Raw genomic sequence first — 18,806 nt, 5'->3', positions numbered from 1 at the left:
AGTTCAGTGAGGACTCAGTGGGGGAGGTGTAAACCCCGGCTCTGCATATGGGCCAATCAGCCCTACCTACCAAGCAGGAAAATTGTCCCTGGGTGTGTCTGGTCATGAACAAGTAGGAAACACCTAGCCTGCTACCAACATAGTTCTGCTAACAGTAGGGCTTGCACATCTGTTTTCTAAAAAGGAAAGAAAAATTGCATTCCCATTCACAGCAATGCCATGAAGTGGGTACAATAAAGTCTGCAGAGTCAGAAAGGCCTAGGTTCAAATCTTGACTCTGCCACTTTTCAGCAGAGCAACTTTGGGCAAACTGATCTCTTGAAGCCTTCATTGCCCCACTGTAAAATAGAAATAATAGAAGTTCTTCCAGCCTGGAGTTGCCATGAATATTAGCGACAAGGCACCTGATGTAGTGTCTGGAACAAAGGAACCAATAATGGTACCAACTGGCATCATGATTACAGTCCTATTTACTCTAATTCACTTGTACTTACTACCTTCAGAAATTAGCATGAGACTTTTTTCTAGTAACATTAGAAGGCTACTCCTGCTACTCTGCTGTGGTCTTGACAAGAGTAACCCTCAAGGTAATGCCCCATAAAATGAACTCAGCTCCCATTTGCTGTCCACTGGACTGACTCGCGGGGCTTCCCAGAAGAGTGATTACCTTGGGAATGAAGGCCCCGCTCCATGACTCCGTGCTTGACTTTCATGTGGCGTGTCAGGTTCCCCTTCAGGGTGAATTTGCTTGGGCAATAGAGGCACTTGAAGGGTTTGCTGTCCGAGTGCAGGTGCATGTGGCCCATCAGGTTGTGCATCCGGTTGAACTCCTTCCCACAAAGCTGTCAAAGATGGGAATGAGAACACAGGTTACTCTGCCTGAGTGAAGCCCCATCCAGGCCCCTGGAGCACAGATACCGCTTCTACTTTGTTTGGACCTTGACATTTTAATCTACTTGCAAGGAAAATGTCCATAAGGAAATCAGGAAAGAGCCTCAAAGGTGGAGCAAGTGGGGGTAGATTCATGAGATTTGTTCCTGGAGTTTAGAAACCTTTAAATACAAAGTAAAAATATCAAAGCTTGTAAAACTTCTTTTGAATAAAAGCTTTGGAAAAGGAGAAGAGCTGATCTGAAAAGCAGTGGCTACAAGTGTTCCTCCATTAATAATAAGAATGTGATTATGTGTTTAATATTTATGCAGCAGTTGCAATATGGAAGGCATTGTTCTAAGTCTACCATGGAATATCTTATTTAATTCTCACACCAATCATATGAGATGGTTGCTGTTACCATCCCCATTTTACAGATGCACAATCTGAGGACTTACGTCACTTGGCCAAGGCACACAAGTAGTGGGTGCTGAAGCTGGGTTAATGAACTCAGGCCATCAGATGCCAGAGGCCACATGGTCAACCACCAGACCACATTGTGTGTCTCCCAGCACAACTCTTCTGTATCAGGCAGAAGAGAATAAAAGAATACACTGTATTATTATATATGATGTATCACACAATGCTTTTTAAATTGCTTTATTTTCTAATTACTGGTATGGATTTCAAAGTTAAAAAAATGAGAAATCATCTCAGGAAGGAATGTGTCTTTTCTCTGGGTAGAAATTTGAAGTAGTGAGAGTGTACAAAAAGTAAACATGTTTTACTCTTTCCCATCATTCTATTTCAATCGAACTGCAAATACATGAAGGACAACTGGTTCTCCAACTGCTTTTGGAAGAAGAGCAGAACTTTCTTCTCACAGGTGATTTTGTATATGCAGAAAGAGGAACCCAGAAGCAGACTGCTTTGGGGGAGCTTTTGTTGTCCCCAAGCCTTACTAGAACAGGAACATTTCAGGCTGTGGTAGGAGGAATGCAAACAGTGATTTTGTGTCTGTGATTGGACAAGAATGTTAAGAGAGAAGAATTCTCCTTCCCTCCCCAACCTCAGAGGCCAGTGGAGCTGGGGCAGCACTACGTAGTGAGAGAGGCCACAGAGACCCTCAGGGTGAGGCATCCTCTGAGCTTACACCAGTTTTCCTTCCTAACTGAGATATATTTTTAGGGCCAATGTTGGGGATTCTGGATTAAATTTTTATTGATGAAGGCAACAATTTCATTAGTTGGCTACGGAAGATGAGTGTTGAGCTCGTCTTGAAAGAGTAGATAGACCTCTCCAATGATGATTTGGGGAGTTTAGCCTAGAAGAATGCTGGGTCCATGTATGGACAATGAATGGCTGGCTCTGTATTCTTGAATGATTCATGTTTGAGAATTGTAAGTACTTTCCCCGCTTTTGCTCTCTCTTACTAGCATGAATGAATTTGACCTACTGGGTGGGGTTCCAAGCTCAGCATCCAGATAGAGCATCTGCATGCCACATTCATTTGAAAATGGTGACCTAAGAGGAGAAAAGGATGACAGAACTGGTCTAATTCCAACTTTCGCAAGAGAAGCAATATGCAAGATAGATGACTCTTTTATTCTCAATTGAGATAATTTATTAAGATGTATCAATCTGTGGCTCAGTCATGCATATGTGTAAAAGTTCTATTAGAGTTATGCTTATTAGCTTAATTTGCCCACTTCTCCACCATCATGGCTGAAAGCTCTCTTTTTTTTTTTTTTTTTTTTTTTTTCTGAGACAGAGCCTCGCTCTGTTGCCCAGGCTGGAGTGCAGTGGTACTATCTTGGCTCACTGCAGCCTCCACCTCCCAGGTTCAAGAGATTCTCGTGCCTCAGCCTCCCAAGTAGCTGGGACTACAGGTGCCTGGCTAATTTTTGTGTCTTTAGTAGAGATGGGGTTTCTGTGGCCATGTTGGCCAGGCCAGTCCCAAACTCCTGACCTCAAGTGATCCATCTGCCTCAGCCTCCCAAAGTGCTGAGATTACAGGGGTAAGCCACCATGCTAGGCCAAAAAGAAGCTTTGAAGCTAGAGATTCTACATTAAGAATTTCCAGTCATGGGTCATTTTTAGAAAAAGCATACCTTATTTGGATTGTGGGATGGTTCCTGGTTATTTGGAGTGAAGTTGCTGTTACAGTTGCTGAGCATAACCAGTATTTGGTTCATATATATTTTCACTCAGGAGACTGCAACACGCGTTGAAGCTTTGTCTGCTTTTTTATTTATTATCTGCCTAGTATTGGTGTGACACATCATAGTTCCTCAGTAAGCATCTGCTGAGTGAGGAAAGGGGTGGGAAACACAGCCATGGAAGAACAGATCAAATGAAAAGCCATGAGTGGTTAAGGACAAGGCATGTAGGGGGAGAGAAGCTGAAGGCCAGAAGATCAATTAGGCTAGTATACCAGTCCAGGCATGAACGGGGTCTCGTGGTCCTATAGGCCAGAAAGAGTCCATTGAAAAGAAGTGACAAGCACCTTCTGCACTTGGCTCGCATGATGAGAGAAATTCTTCTTTCAGTTATTATCTGTGGTTGCTGAAGCCTTAGAGGCTGAACTGGTCTGAGAAGGTTTTGTAAAGGGGATGGAATTTTAGCCTAACCATGAAAAATGTGTAAAGTGCACTTTGTTGTACACAAAGATAAAGTCTCTTCATGAGACATTTTCAGACACTTCAATCAAATTCTTGTTGCTGGCACACCTTCTGGGACCTTGGGGTATTACAGACCTTGCAATTCACCTGCCCCAGTGTCCCATCTATTTCCCTTCCCCAGCTCCATGCACGGAGGTGTGCACCTAATAAAACGGTGTCTGAGCTCTAAACAGCATCCCAGGTAGTCTCCAATAAGCTGACTTCCTTTTCTTTGTAGCCAACTCAGTATCAAGCACAGGACTACACATATAGTACACTTCATGAATGCCTAAGTCTTTGATTGGGGAAATAAACAAGTCAGGGAAATAGCATTACTTCATGCAAAATTCTAAAAAGCAGCCATCACCAGCTCTCATCCTTTTTCCACAAAACCTATTTATTTTCAAACCAAACTCTTCAGTGGCAGGATAGAGTCAATTAACCCAGGATCTGAGATACTCGGGCTCCACTCACATCTGGGCGGTAGGTACTTAGCTTCTTCCTCTCAGCCTCTGACTCTCCACCAAGCCTTTTGGTTCTTATCCAGAACACTTGGCCACCTCATCGTTCTCAGAAGATTGTCCTCATGTGAAAACACCCAAGTGTATGGAGGTATTTTATGTCTGTGAAACTCAAGAGAGAAACCTCTCAGACACTGTTAGTAAAGAGAGGCCAGAGAAAGAGGATGGGGCCAGTGAATCACGGTACTTTTGGGTGGAGTCTGAGATGTAAGCCCTAAGCAGAATTGTCACAGTAGGGGAGGGGAGTTAGACCAGAGGGAGGAGCAATGGATGAGAGGGACCACCAAATCTCTAGCTTCTTCTCCAGAGAAAAGCAGCCATTGAAGTCAAGGCCTCCTTAAATCATGCAATGTGAAGCTAAAAGTGTGCCCAAGCAGGACTTGCTGAATCATCTCTGCCAAGGTCTGTGGAGATGAAAATAGGAGTGGATGTTGGTTCAGGAAGCCACTGAAGTGGGGAGGACTCTGATCTCATTGCGCAGGTGCGCTTCTCCACCAGAGTGCCCCCGCTTGACCTCTCGGTCGCTCCAAGGAGCACCGTCAGTGTGTTTCAACGTGAAATCTCAGCTTCTCCATCCACCCACTTTTTGAGGTGGAGATGGACCTCAAAATTTAATAAAAAATGGAAACAAATATTTTAAAGTGCCCTTTAAACATGGGTCGCATGGGTTATTAGGCTTTGAGATGTCAGAGTAGAGAGCAGAGGTGCAGACCCAGAAGGACAGAGAGCTTGCTCCATTTTCTCTTCTGTATAATGTTGATAATAATCATCGTTTCCTCTGAAGGTTGTTGTGAGGATCAAGTGAGATAATTCACAAGAAGGGCTTGGCAAATAGTAAGAGCTCAATAAATATTAGCTCTTTTTACTATCATTATTGTGTATATAGTAGATTCTTTTACATTCCAGAAATGGAAAGGTCTTTGAAGATGAGGGGAATATTAAAGGAAGAGCCAAATAAGGAATCCGCTGACTAAATACCCACTAGGCTGCTTGAAGTGTAGTAGAAATGTAAGCGGTTGTGCCTGCCCCAGGTCTGGGAACTGATGGAAAGAGAAGCTCCATCCAAGGTTCAGGGCTGGGAGAGGGCCGAGTTATTTGGCTCCCCCATTCTTAGTCTGCCCTTTGAACAGCTGGCGGATGCCCGTGTGCTCCGGGCCTCCTCATCCCAGCCTCCTGGCACCCTTCTCCTCCCTGGTCCAGGTCCTGGAGGCACCTTGGGCAGTTGCCATGAACCCCAGTGGCCATGCTGACAGCCATGGAGAAGTCGGCCGTGGTCAGAGACAGGGTGATAGTGCGGGCAGCCCCTGGGCTGGGGCCAGAAGCAGCACACTACCTCGCCCCAGCCAGCCTGGCGTGAGCTTCAGAACTGAGATGCACCAGGAAGCCTGTGTTTTCCTATTCAGAAAGAAGAGGTCAGAGAGCTGTGGCCTGCAGCTGAGGAGAATGGCCTCCGTGAAACTGCCCTTCCCGCACATTCTTCTCCCTCTCTCTCTTTTAATAAGAAGGGTGTTCCTTTCCTCAAAGGGAGAGAGAGGGAGGGAGGGAGAGAGAGACTGTAAACTGTCCAAAAGGACCGTGAGAAAACAGGAAGCTTTGAAAAGTACAAGAGAAAGCAAGATGAAATCTATTTGCAGGCGGGTCCCTGGGGACATGTGAGGCATTGTTAAGCAGGCAGTTCATACAGCTATATCCTTCCTTCTGCTGAGGAGGGCTTTGCTGCCAAAGGCTGCTATCTGGTCACTGCCTTAACCCCCTCCATGCCAGCCTGAAAACTCTGACCCCAAGCACTGGGCCCCTCAAAGCCCCGCATCTGGTTTCTTCCTTCTTGGAGCGTCAAAGAAAGTGAGGGGAAAATGGAGCCAGTTTGATGACAGTGGTGGGCCCCTCCGCGGGGAGACCTCATCCCTATTCTGACAGCTCTGCCCTCTGGCCTTCAGTCTGATGCTACAGACAAGGTTTCAGATGACCTGGTGATTCATAACTCAGGCAGCTCCCGGCTTCACCCATCTCAAAAGAGAATTTGTCCCGGAAATTCTGGATGGCTGCTTTTCCTGGACAGGTTTCCCAAAGACGGCAGCTGGTTCTTTGCTGTGATGGAGTTTGGCCACCACAAGGATAGGATCCAAATCAACCCCTGTGTGCTTACCCAGAATCTGGGAAGCATATTTCTGAAACGTGGCTTAAGTCTACAGGCGCAGGTCTCTGGAAAAACTCCAGCTGGCTCCAAGAAGCACGAGTCCAGAAGTCCAGCCAATAGCAAAAGAGCCCAGAAGGGCAGTAACTTTTTTATAACAAAAAAAAGAAAAGAAACATGGAATGGAAACCTTTCCTCTCCTCTAATTTTCCATCCTATTGTTAATGCCTAATCCCACAGTGAGTGAACATTTCTGCTTGCTAGGGACAGCTGTTTCCACTGAGCACAGGCCTGGAGAAGATCAGTTCACATTGAGACAGGAGGAAGGATGTATGTTAAGAAGGAATTTTAATGGTGAGAATCCCAAAAAATTAGAATCGGTTGCTAAAAGCCTCTTCCTTGCTGTGAGTTTTTGGGTAAAGGAGAGAGTGAAGACTGCCTCTCTGCCCAGCCATGTCAATCACGAGACAGGAAGTGGATGGCTCTTCCCTGTTATGGCAACAAAACACAAGTTCAGTTGCTTGGGCTTGTCCTCCAACACCACGGAGCAGCCAGCCAGCCATGTCTCTCAGATGACTGTGAACAGCATTGCAACGGGCAAATGGCCCTTCATCCCTCTGTCAACTCCCAAATCCCCAACAACCTTCACCCAAGGCCGAATTTCCAAGAATCTAGCACAGCACAGTTTGGGAAGCAAGAACCACTGGATAGCATCTTGAGATGGCTCACCCCACAGTGTGACCCGGAGCTAGTTTACAAATGCAAAGAGCCTTGTGACATAATCTGTAAATCCAGACATGCTCTGCAAGTCTGTTGAAATGAAGAAGGGCAATGGTACAAAGACGGCACCCAGCAGGGTGACACTGACAGGAGATGGGGACATGGAGAGGAAGGCCCTGACTGTATGCTTTGAGGACTGTCTCAGAGACAGAGGGCTGTGAGTCAAGGTGGCTGACACTTGTTCTTGTTTCACAAATGGCTAAGAATGGAGATGGCCCACCTTCTCCATTGTTTGACAAGAACGCCCTTTCACATCCAATTCTTTTTGTCTGATGATAGACAACACTCTCTAGGGAGCCTCCTGACCTCTAGTGTGGTCTCCTGAGAGGACTTACCAATAGGAAGAAGCAACCTTTGCAAATGACCAGTCCAATTCCTGCGCCAGGCTCATCTCTCCCATTGTAAAATATAAGGGGAGCATTGTTTCAAAGCTGTCATTCTACGTTATGAACCACTCGCTTATGGGTTCTGATGGTGTGGAGCAGACATGGAGCCTAATCTAACCTCAAGAAATGGATAAAACAGTTTCTGAACTGTAAAGCTGACCATCTGACACCCTTTGGACCATGTAGATGCATCATCATTGGAGTGGAGGAGGAAGGAGCCATCGTTCATGAAGGGAAGCTCTAAACATCAAGCTGGGATTGCTCATTGCATCAAGGGCCCAGGTTACATAGCACCTTGCAGTCTCTTGTGTACTGACACTAGAGAGAACCCTCCAGATCCTCAGATACTACCTGTCCAAGAAGTCCTCCAAGCCCCTGAGGGTAGAGAAGCAGAATGCCTCTGTATCCTCAAGCCACACACAGCCTACATTCGTTTTGCCTGCTGACATAACCCTATATTTCAGGAAGATTTTCTGCCTGGTTTTACCACTACCACTGGACCAGAATTGACGAGGTGGAGGTAGGAGATGGTTGACTGGACAGATGTGAATTTTCAGGGGATTATAAACTATGCTAATGGCTCCCTTCATATTCTAACAACTTTGCTCCACCACCATCAGTTGATAAGATAAAAAATTCAGTTAATGCTTGAAGCCCAAGAGTAAACTCAACATAAGGAATGAAGAATGGCAAAGAGACCTGCTTGTAACTCCATTGTAGGAGACAGCAAACCCTTTACAAGAAGAAATAGCTCTGTGAAATGTGAAGTGCTCTAGGGGCTCAATGAAGTGGGAAGGAAATGAAAGAAGTCCCCAAAGAGAGAGAGAAGAGGAGGCTATGGAGGCCATCGCTGCATGCAGCCAAGGCCTCACTTCATGGGCATATCACACAGGGTCCCATAGTCAGAAAGCTCCTGAGTTTGGCTTAATGCTCTGCTTTCATCATCTTGAAACTCCCAGTAATGTTTGTACAAGGAGTCTTGCATTTCCATTTTGCACTGAGTCCTGAAAAATATGTGGCCTGTCCTGCACGAAGCTGACTCTCGCTTTAGACGGATGTAAATTGACTTTCAAACCACTGGGAACATGAAGAAAAGGAGGGGAAACAGAAGTGGGTGGCAGGAAAAGGGCTGGAGGGAGAAGCCTCCCTCTCCCACCTCTGGACAATGCCCACACAGGTCTAGGGAAGCTCTGGTGTCTGACCCCTCACCCCTTCCAAGAGTTGCCAACACAGGAAAGAAGTCAGCTTCACAGGGGATTCCTTCAAGTGGGGCCACACCGCAGAGGTATTAAAGCAGGAACAGCCCCTGGAAGCAGGGAACCCCACTTCAGGAGTGTGGATCAGTGGAGTACCATTTGAACCCGATTAGGCACCCAGTAGCACAGAGAGAAAACCTCCATTTCAAACAGAAGGGCTCTAATGATATCGGAATGTGGTAATTTCCCTCTTCTTCCCCCTCAGCCTTCTTCATGACCGGATGACACTTGGCCAGTACATCACTCGGATTAAACCCAGTCATGGCCAATGCTCTCTCCTCATTTTAGAAGTAGAGAGAGGAAACACTCTTGTGGGGTGGGGACAGCCTCGGGGAGCCGGAGCATTTCTGAGTAATGCCCATCAGCGCCTTGGGCTTTACCAATCTCCAGCTCACACGTTTTCTCAGCTGATGAAATACAAACCCAACCAAATTAGTCTAACAGATATTTTAACTAAGATGCTCCATCCCTGTGCTACATGGCACTTAGCAGTAGGTGAAAGGCACTTGAAGTGACTGTGCTCACAGTTATTCCACAGCCCCAGCAAGCATTTCTGAGGGCCTCTGAGGGGCTAGCTTTGAAGTCCCTCCCATCCTCTCTGGGAGGCCTGCCCTCAAAGTATACATATGGCTCAGCCCAAGTGTCAAGAGGCAAGGAGAGGAGTGGAGGCAGCAGCAGGGGGGAAGCTGTGCTAGAAGCTTCTCTGACTCCTTTCTATGTCCTGTTCATTGCCTGGTAAGCAGAAGGCTAAACTTGCTTTCTCCTCTCTAAAACAAAGGCTCTCCACATCACCTGCAGCCCTTAACAGCCTCCTTCTTCAAAAGGGCCTTCCACGCTCAGACCTTTCCCTCGTGCCTGGCTCCACCCCTGGGCACTGATGCCATAGTGAGACAAACAGGGCAGGCTCCTTAGGGACCTCCAGCCTGGCATGACATAAGTGGGATGTGCAGAGGCGCAGAGTGGCAGATGGGACCTGGGGTTGGCCACGGACCTATTCTGAGCCCCCGTAGCCCCACTGATGAAATAGAGTAGAAGGCTCCCTGGGGACCCTTTCCTATCAGGCATTTGCGCAACTCTCTGGTTCCTCTCAAGTCCCACTGCCCACCTTGCATTTGAAAGGCTTCACATCAGAGTGGACGATCATGTGTGCCTTGAGGGTCTGCTTCTGCACGAAGCTCTTGTAGCAGAGGTGACACTGGTAGGCGCGGATGTTGGTATGGATCAGCACGTGTCGCTTCATGTTGGCCAGCAGGGTGAACTCCCGCCCACAAATTCCACACTTGTGCTCCTTCACACCCTGCAGGGAGGGAAGATTCAGAAAAGTGGTGATTGACAGGTAGCATGCTTTCATCAGGATCATAGACTTCATTTTCCTCTCTGCTACATCAATCCACAAAGAGCTTGGTGATAGATGTTGAGTTTCAAATGGTGTAGCTTCAGCCTTGTTAAATTGCTATTTTCTTGAAAAGTGTTGATTATATAATCCTTTTTTTCCCCTTCTGAAAACCATAAACTAGCCAGACTGTTAGAGGAAAAGAAAGCTCTTGCTTTCGTTGTTCCAGCTGCTGCTGGGGTTAAGTCTCTAGTGATAGTTCTTGAGGATTAACAGGCTTTTGTTAAGAGCACTGTGGGCTGATATGCAATACGAGTCTATAATCCAGCTTTCATGATAATGAAAAAATAAAATCTTCCAAAATGATATTATTATTTACTCTATGGAAACCAGTGTTCTCTTGGGTTCTCATTAATGGACTTGAAAATCCCAGAACATCTTATATCCACACTTCAGTAAATTACAACTTGATAATCACCCTCTCAAGCTGGTCCCCTGGGTTCCCACAGGCCACACTGACCTCCACAATGACATGGTTATGGAGCCTCCCCTAAGCCAGCTCCTTCTTATAAAGAAGTTTGGCAAGAGATAGCTTTCTGCATTAAGGAACAGGACAGGAGGCTTTCTTGTTTCCTTTCTGTGCATGAAGGTGTGTTTGAACCAAGGCCCTTAATTGAGAGCATTTCCAGGGACTCACAGCTTAAGCCGGGCATTCACTAATCCTGACTATCCATTACTTCCCCGCAAAGGCCTTTGCAAGAGGTCTTGACCCAGAATGACTTTTGGGAAGAAAAATTTAGAGAACCAGGGCACTAAACTGAAGGTTACCATAGGATTGGAACAAGTTGCTTAGTTAACAACGGTACCTGATGAAATCCATATTGCCTGATAGTCATAGTGGCTGAAGGAGGGAAGGAGGGATTCTAAGCTCATCTCTGACTCTCTCTGTCTATGTTTCCATTTCTTTACTTTGAGTCAAGGTAAGAAAGAATCACTCTGCAGTTCTGGTGGGCCCATGGTACTAAAGGGTGGATTCAGGTCTCTGCCTGGCTATTCCCTGACTGTAAAACCTTAGATGAGTTCTGTGGCCTTTTTTAATGAAGGCTTCTCATCTCAAGATGAAGTGGTAGGTCATGAGAACCCTGGGGTTCTTTCTAACTCAAGCACTGTCTAGTCCAGATGATGTTACATGAGTATGCATTTATATTAATAAGGAGACCTAGAAATCAACCTCCTTTAGAAATTAAACTTTGATTCTGCCTAAGGAGATGCATTTTTAAAATGTAGTGCATATTTAAATACTGAGTTTAAAATTGTAAAATTTATGAAAAACATTTTCTTAATGGATTTTAAATTTTATTTTAGCATCTTTCTTCTCTCAAGATTTTTTCTGGGCTTGGCTCTGATCCATTTGTCCTGAAACCAAGGAGAATTTTCTTATCACTGTTTTCAGAATTCTTTAAAGAGAATTCTGTGTCCAAAGTAAGATTCACCTGTGGGCTGGCCTCGAATGCAAATGAGCAGGAGCCTGGACACAACTTTGAAGCAACAAAGGAAGCTGTTATTTCTCTGATAAGATCAGTGGAATCACAAAGTCGGAGCCTGTCAGGTGGTCAGTGGTGTGAACAGAGAAGCAGGTGGAAAAGAGGAAGTGCTCACCATAGAGTGGCCAAGGCACAGATGCCTGTGCCAGAGATTCCTGAGTGACCTGCCATGCCTCAGTGTCTTCAACTGCAGATGGGGAGTAGCTCTTAGAGTTGTTGAGAAGTAAATGAGGATTGAATAAAGAGTGAAACACCTGTCATATAGCAAGTGTTCAACAAATACTACCTCTCACTGTTTGCTTACACCTCTCATTAAAATATATTTTGTTTTCTAATTCAAATGAAACTTATTTCAGACACCAGGCTGTTTCTCCCATTTTGACTTCATTTTCTACCATCTTACAGGATCTTTATATACTCTAAAATGCACTTTTGATTCCTTTCCCACATATAAAGGAGCCCCTGAAGTTAGTGAATGGTCCCCCTTGCGACTGAATCCCAGTCTGGGTCCTTTGTTGATGGTTCCTGCACTTGGCAGGTGATTCCCCTTTGGATGGTATCTACAGGTGCCTTTTGTAGGGCAGGACTTGTTTGTGCAGAGCCCACAAGGCAGCCACACATTTCATCTCAGCTGCAGAGCCAGAAAATGCCCTGTGTGTTGTCCTAACCTAACAAGTGAAACCTATTATAGCGCAGCAGAAACATTATCTTGACTGGGCAAAGTCCTCTGCTGACCTTTCAGAATTAAAGAATGCTTTAGAAGCTCTGGCTTGCTAGAAGTCTTTCCTGCCAAGAAAACCACTTGAGGTTAAGGGTGTGAGAGTAGGAGTCAGTGGGGGCAAAACTCCCTCTTGGAGGCTCAAAGCAGTTTCCATAGTTTAGCTGGGGTAAGATTTCAGGGACACCACTAGGGCCTTGTTTTAGTTCAGCCTGAATGACTCTAGGGCTATGTTTGCAAACTGGGCTGAACTTAGACTCTTGGGTCTGTATTTCCCCTTGAAGACCTGAGCACGGAGAAGATCAAACAAAACCAGAGAAGGATGCTTTCTCATGCCTCCTACAATATAAACCACAGGGCCCTTCACCCAACTAGGAACGGGTTCAACACAGGGAGGCATAGGCCCTGCCAGCCTTGGCCAAGCTCTGCTTCCCTTGGAGAGCTTGCATGTGAAGCGGGTCTCACAGTTGAGGGAGAAAACAATGCAAAAAGTTGTTTTCCACTGCTTCAACAGTACGAGACCAAGAGAATTCTCCAGAAGGTGCTCCCTGGCACATCCCAGGCACAGAGCTGATTTAGGGTCTGATGACACACTCATTCTAGTGCCTTGGATGAAGTTTCTAGAAGCAGAATCTGCAAGATTCTTGGAGGCTAGGGAGCATCCTTCCTCATCCTCCTCTGCAAACGTCTGCATTATTTATTTCTAGGCCTACCTTAGAGTCTAGAAGGCTGGTGGGGGAAAGGGTTTGGTTGAGAATCGTTCTTTCCTATTTAAACGTGAGGAAGGACCTCAGGGCTTAGCCAAGGGACGGCTTATCCGGGGTTGCCCAGCTCCTCGGGGTCAGATGCAGAGCGGCACAGGCGTCCTGCTCCCCAGGGGTCTGCTCATGGCCCCACTCCTCTTCCCAAGGCCCCGCCCACCCCACCAGGGGCCCCGCGGTACCTTGTGGGTGAGGGAGTGCTGCTTGAGGTGGTGCGGCTGCACGAACTCCATGCCGCACTCGGAGCAGATGTAGGGCCGGATGTCCTTGTGCTTCATCATGTGGTTCTGCAGCTGGCTCGGGTACTGGAAGGTCTTGTCGCACTCGGAGCAGTTGTACTGGATGGGGCCTCGGTGCGTGGTGAGGTGTCTCTTCAGCTGGGCCAGGGTGGGGAAGTCAAGGCCGCACTCCACACAGATGTTCTCGCGCCCACTGGCGTGCTTAGCTTCGTGGGCCTTGAGCTCGCTGGGGTAGGCAAAGCCGCGGCCGCACACGCGGCAGTTGTGCGGCTTCACCTCACTGTGCTGCATCATGTGGCGTTTCAGGTGGCTGGTCTGGGTGAAGGCCTTGTGGCACACCTGGCACTTGTGGGGCCGCGTGCCCTGATGGGTCAGCATGTGCGTGTGCAGGTGGCTGAGCTGCTTGAAGAGCTTCCCGCAGTGCGTGCACGCGTGCGGCTTGATCCCACTGTGGCCCAGGATGTGGGTGACCAGGTTGTACTTGGAGGTGTACGACTTCTCGCAGGTGGGGCACTGCCAGCGCTTCTGCGCGCCGCCCACGTCCACGTAGTAGCTGTCATCGATCTGCACGTTCACGTCCACCCTCTCCACCTTCTGCTTGGTCTCCTCGCTCTCCTGGGGCTCGGCTTTCCGGGGCAGCAGAGGTTCCGGGGGCTGCTTGGGCAGGAAGGTGTGCCGGCTGAAGGGGAAGGGCGAGGACGACGGCACGAAGAAGGGGAACATGAGGCCCGGGTGGACTTTGGGGTAGTAGGGGTAGGGCGTGGGCAGGAATGGAGTCGGCGTCGGCTGGGGCCACACGGCGCTGGGCTTAATGGGCTCCTGCTTGACGGTCTTGCCCCCCAAGTGTTCCACGCTGCGGTAGAATTGGAAGCCCACGTTGCACAGGTCAATCATCTGAGAGTCATACTTGGGGCGCGGGGGCTGCGGGAACAGCAAAGGGAGGTTGGGAAGGCCGTGGTTTTTGTTCTCCTCGGAGTGGAGGGCGAGGGTGGCTTCTTCTGCAGGGTGGTTATAGGGCATCTTTGTGGGCATGCTCTTCCGTTTCCTAGACCCCGCTCCTTCGAAGACCCCGGGGAACCCATCTAGGTCTCCTGGAGGAGGTTCATACCGAAACTGGGAAAATGGCCCTCGGAGAGCTTCTGGGAAGGGGTGTCTTTGGGGAGCCTTTCCCCGAGAAACCACTGGCTGCAGGCAGTGGGGAAAGGAGGGCGTCTTCCTCACAGCCAAGTTGAAATGCACATCCTCATCTTTGATCATCTTCATTTCCTTCTGCATCCTTGGCAATTTTCCTTTAAAGAGAAATAAACTTGTGTGTTTTGATTTGGTTTTGTTTTAAATCCTCTTTTCCCTTAAGGGTTCTGGCTATTTATCAGTACTAATTTATGAAGAGTAATACTTGCTTAATATGAACCCTCATTTATCCTAGGGCTGTTCAAAATATCGCTTTTCTTTCTCCTTGAAAATCCAGTTATCAATATGGGTAGCACTGGCCTCTTGGGGTGACCCTAGGGCTGAATGGAACTGGGCTCCAGTGTAAATCCAGCCACAAAACCAAAAGGGGTGATGGTAGGAAGGGAAGTGGACTAGTTTGGGAAGAAACCTGAGAACTCATCTGGTCATTGTCCCCATTTAAGATCAGGGTACCAAAGTCCAGACAAATGAAATGACATTCTCAGGTTACACAGGTACTCACTGAAGGAGTGAGCACCAGACCCATTCTGCTGCAGCTTTTCAATTTGAGATGTAATTGCATCTACTAATGGTGATTGGAAAGTGACTTTTAGGGTCTTTTTTTTTTTTGTGAGGAAACCAATTTTCACTGCTACTCCCTTGCTTGGACCTTTGCTGCTGGAAATGAGGATATTCAAAGCCTCATGGGAGAAGGGATGTTAATGCTTAACTCAGATCTAATCATTTCTGAATATCCATTCTGAGTAAGGTGTGCTACTCAGTTAATGACATAAACATGATTTTAGAAAGCATATCGAGTAGCTCAATGTTATAAAGTCATCCTGGCAATGCACACATTACAGTCTTAAACCTGAAGCAAGCTAGAATGAAATATTCCTTTATTATGTGAAATAAAGCCACAAATGGGTCTCTCCTTTCAGATAGGTGTCAAAATAAAGGGCAGGCTTGGTGACTCCTGTGGTGCCTGACACTTCCCCTGCTGACACAACCAGTTACTGTGTCCTGATGACATACATAGGCCTGTCTGAAAGAGCTGATGGTGAGACAGAGTCTGAACAAGGGGCTGTGTTTTTCACATGTCTCCTTGCCAGTTTTTTTTGTCTTTCTTTTTTCTTTTTTTTGGAGATGGAGTCTGGCTGTGTCGCCCAGGCTGAAGTGCAGTGCAGTGGCACAATCTCAGCTTACTGCAACCTCTGCCTCCTGGGTTCAAGTGATTCTTGTGCCTCAGCCTCCCGAGTAGCTGAGATTACAGGCGTGCACCACCATGGCCTGTTAATTTTTGCATTCTTAGTAGAGACGGGGTTTGTTGGCCAGGCTGGTCTTGAACTGCCAACCTCAAGTGATCCACCCGCCTCAGCCTCCCACAGTTCTGAGATTACAGGCTTGAGCTACTGCGTCTGACCCTGCCAGTTTTCTGTCTTCTTCATATGGATACTGACAGAATGAACCAAGTGCAACTCCACATTTCCAGTGAGGGTCAGTTCTACCCAAGTCCTCTGAGTTTGAATGGGATTATCCCTTTTGCTCATCAGAGGCTCCCATGGAGCCAGTTGGCTTGGCCAGGTGTGAGGTCTGATGTAGGGCCAGTGGAGACAGGGCTGATATAGAGTCTTAGACTAACTCAGGGCTCTAGCCCCCGGGATTGTCTACAAACAAGGCAATATGGGGTGAAGGTCCCAGGGGTGAGAGGGCCAACAGTTTTCAGTGATTTTCTATGATCCTTGGTGAGTCAGATACAGCTTTTACAATGATCCAGATATTCTTAAATTCTTAAATAGCATGTGTGTCTTTTTGGGAGGCTTGAGAGCTGCAGTGCAATTAAAACAAAAATGAGCCTTTTTTTTGTTTGGTTACCTAGTCTATACACAGACAATCCAATGAGGAAAAAATATGTGCCTTATTATATAACTATCTGGGCACTATTTAAAGCTGTTTGTGAAACTGGACAGATAACTAAAAAATAATACTTAATACTTGCTTTGTGTTTATGTGAGTGAAAAGATAGCCCTGGCTTATCTTTCTAACCGTGGGTTTGGGGCTTAGTAATTATGAGCAAGAGCTTGTGTGTTCAGCAAATGGGAGGCCCAACCTGTGTCTTAAAAGATTCTTACTGCAGTGCTAGATCTTCTACTGCTGCCTCAAGGGCCAGGCAATTATAGGAAGTGACGAGGGCAGTGGGAGAATGAAATGTCTAGCTTTATGAGACCCGGAGGGGTGTGGATGGGTGAAATGAGAGTCGTGCTGCTGCTATCAGAAAGGACCAGCAGGAGGATGGGGAAATAGAGGTTCTTTGATGGTTTTTCTTGTTTACTAAATCATCTCTTAGCTTGCAATCCAGAAGGTCCTGATCTCTAGATTCACATAGAGTTATAGAGGGTGTGGCCCAGGCCCAAGAATTTGTTGCATCTATAAAAATAATTGACTTTCAACAAGACTAAATGTGTCCTGCTGAATTGGAGGGGAAAACGGCAGATCCTTTCCTTATTATTTCATTTGGAACATAGTTGATTTTATAACCTCTTGGGAGATAAATTTCTTTTAGTAGAAAGGCTGCTCAGATTGAAAAAGTCTCTTCCAGACTACAAGTACCTATGGCAAACCGTTAAAGAGCCCATCGAGAAGCAAACTGGTTCTCTTTTAAAGTTCTGCTCTGATTAAAAGAGGCAATAATTCCTAGTACATACTAGAGAGCTTGGGTTGAGAATTAGTGAAAAAGAAACATGTCAGAACCTGGGCCAAAATGCACTGAGTTTCCTGTGTATTTTATTATTAAGAAGGTACTTCTTCTTAAGTACGTGGCTAATGACGTGTTGTATCTTTATACAACGGGCTGTAGCTTATACTGGAAAGCTACTGACTTGGAAAGGAATGTTATCACTAATTTTGAAACGGAAGGTATTTCAGTCTATGCACGTTATTATTGCCTTTGTTTAATATTTTTGTTTTTAGTTATGACATAATCAACTAATTGTTTCCTTTTAATACATTAGGAGTTGTAATATACTCCTAATATAATGTTAATCTCAAAAGCATAGTTATTTTCAGCATTTGAATTTTTATCACCATTGTCCTGGTGAAGCAAAAAAAAAAAATGTTGAACAGAGATGATGTGGTTTTTTTTTAAACATAAATGACACAATTATGTCCCCAAATGCAGAGACTTTAGGTGCATACATTTTAATTTTTTATATATTTTAATCTCATAATATTAATTTCCCCCAGTTTCTGTGTGTATATATAATGATTCTCCCACTCTTAAAATAGTAGTCTGTGCACACTAGAATAAAATCAGAAACCCAGAAAGTTTTTTAAAAAGTAGGATCTCAGCCGGGTGTGATGGCTCAAGCCTGTAATCCCAGTACTTTGGGAGGCCGAGGCAGGTGGATCACGAGGTCAGGAGTTTGAGACCAGCCTGGCCAAGATGGTGAAACTCATCTCTATTAAAAATTCAAAAATTAGCCAGGTGCAGTGGTGGGCGCCTGTAATCCCCGCCACTTGGGAGGCTGAGTCAGGACAATCGCTTGAACCCAGGAGTCGGAGGTTGCAGTGAGCCGAGATTGCACCACTGCACTCTAGTCTGGGCGACAGAGCAAGACTCTGTCTAAAAAAAAAAAAAAAAAGTAGGATCTATCCAGGGAAATTTCTACAGACATTTAAAACAGCAGTCCCTTTCTGAATACAGATGCATAAGGACCTTAAGGATCATCACCAGTCCCTACAGAGGTCAAGGAGAAGTAGATCTGATTTCCCCTTGGCCTGCCTGAGACAGAAATCAGCTGTGGCTGCTTCTAGCTATTAATATCCCTGCCTTTGAGCACCAGCACCAGGTGATAAGGAGAAGCCCTAGATGGTAAAACAACAACAACAACAACAACAAAATCTAGCAAACAAATCCATCCTGGGGAAGGGGAGTGTTGAAGGGAAAAGCCGGGAAGGATATCTCCCTGAGGAGGTAATTTATCTTGAAATCAGTCAAGTTAAAATTCAGGGTGTCCTCCGCAAAAATATTAATAGATTCATAGAAAACCGCAATGTGTACCACCCACATGCTCGCCTCTATTTGTTACAGTAGACCCACAGGCACCCATAAAACTGACAGGACTCTTATGCAGGAGGCAGGAGAGGCTTGGGGATGGCAATCTGGTTAGGAGACCCAAAACATGAGGAGGTGGGGCAAGCCCTGCTAAGTCATTGATCCATGGCTGCCTCCAGAGGCCCTGGAGAAAACTAGCAGGTTGTAAGACAGTTCCCCACCAGGAAGAGTTGAAACAACATGCAAAAAGAAAGAAGAACTGAAAATGTAAAAGCCGCTGGGTGTGGGATAATGGAAAAAGTGCTGGTTTGGAGCCTGAAGGTCTAGGTTTGAATGTGGGCTTTGTGCTAGCAGCTGTGGGAGACTGAGTAAGTTACTTT

At 46.3% G+C, this 18,806-nt stretch overlaps 1 protein-coding gene across 4 annotated transcripts in view; it reads right to left on the bottom strand.

The window, feature by feature from the left end:
* Nucleotides 1-18,806, bottom strand: part of LOC105475172 (zinc finger protein 366) — a 75,299-nt gene that overhangs the window by 14,546 nt on the left and 41,947 nt on the right. For all 4 annotated transcript variants that reach the window (XR_011624931.1, XR_011624932.1, XM_071098824.1 and 1 more), the window contains 3 exons: nucleotides 13,146-14,491; nucleotides 9,713-9,904; nucleotides 668-842 (listed from right to left, as the gene is read on the bottom strand). Coding sequence is in view for 2 of the 4 variants with exons in the window: in XM_071098824.1 (XP_070954925.1) it covers nucleotides 668-842; nucleotides 9,713-9,904; nucleotides 13,146-14,477 (1,699 nt within the window). In the remaining 2 variants the exon portion in view is untranslated. The remainder of the gene's footprint in view (nucleotides 1-667; nucleotides 843-9,712; nucleotides 9,905-13,145; nucleotides 14,492-18,806) is intronic.

Source organism: Macaca nemestrina, chromosome 6, assembly GCF_043159975.1.
Source record: "Macaca nemestrina isolate mMacNem1 chromosome 6, mMacNem.hap1, whole genome shotgun sequence".
In the NCBI taxonomy this organism is placed as follows: Eukaryota; Metazoa; Chordata; class Mammalia; order Primates; family Cercopithecidae; genus Macaca; species Macaca nemestrina.
This window is presented reverse-complemented; position numbering and strand designations above follow the sequence as displayed.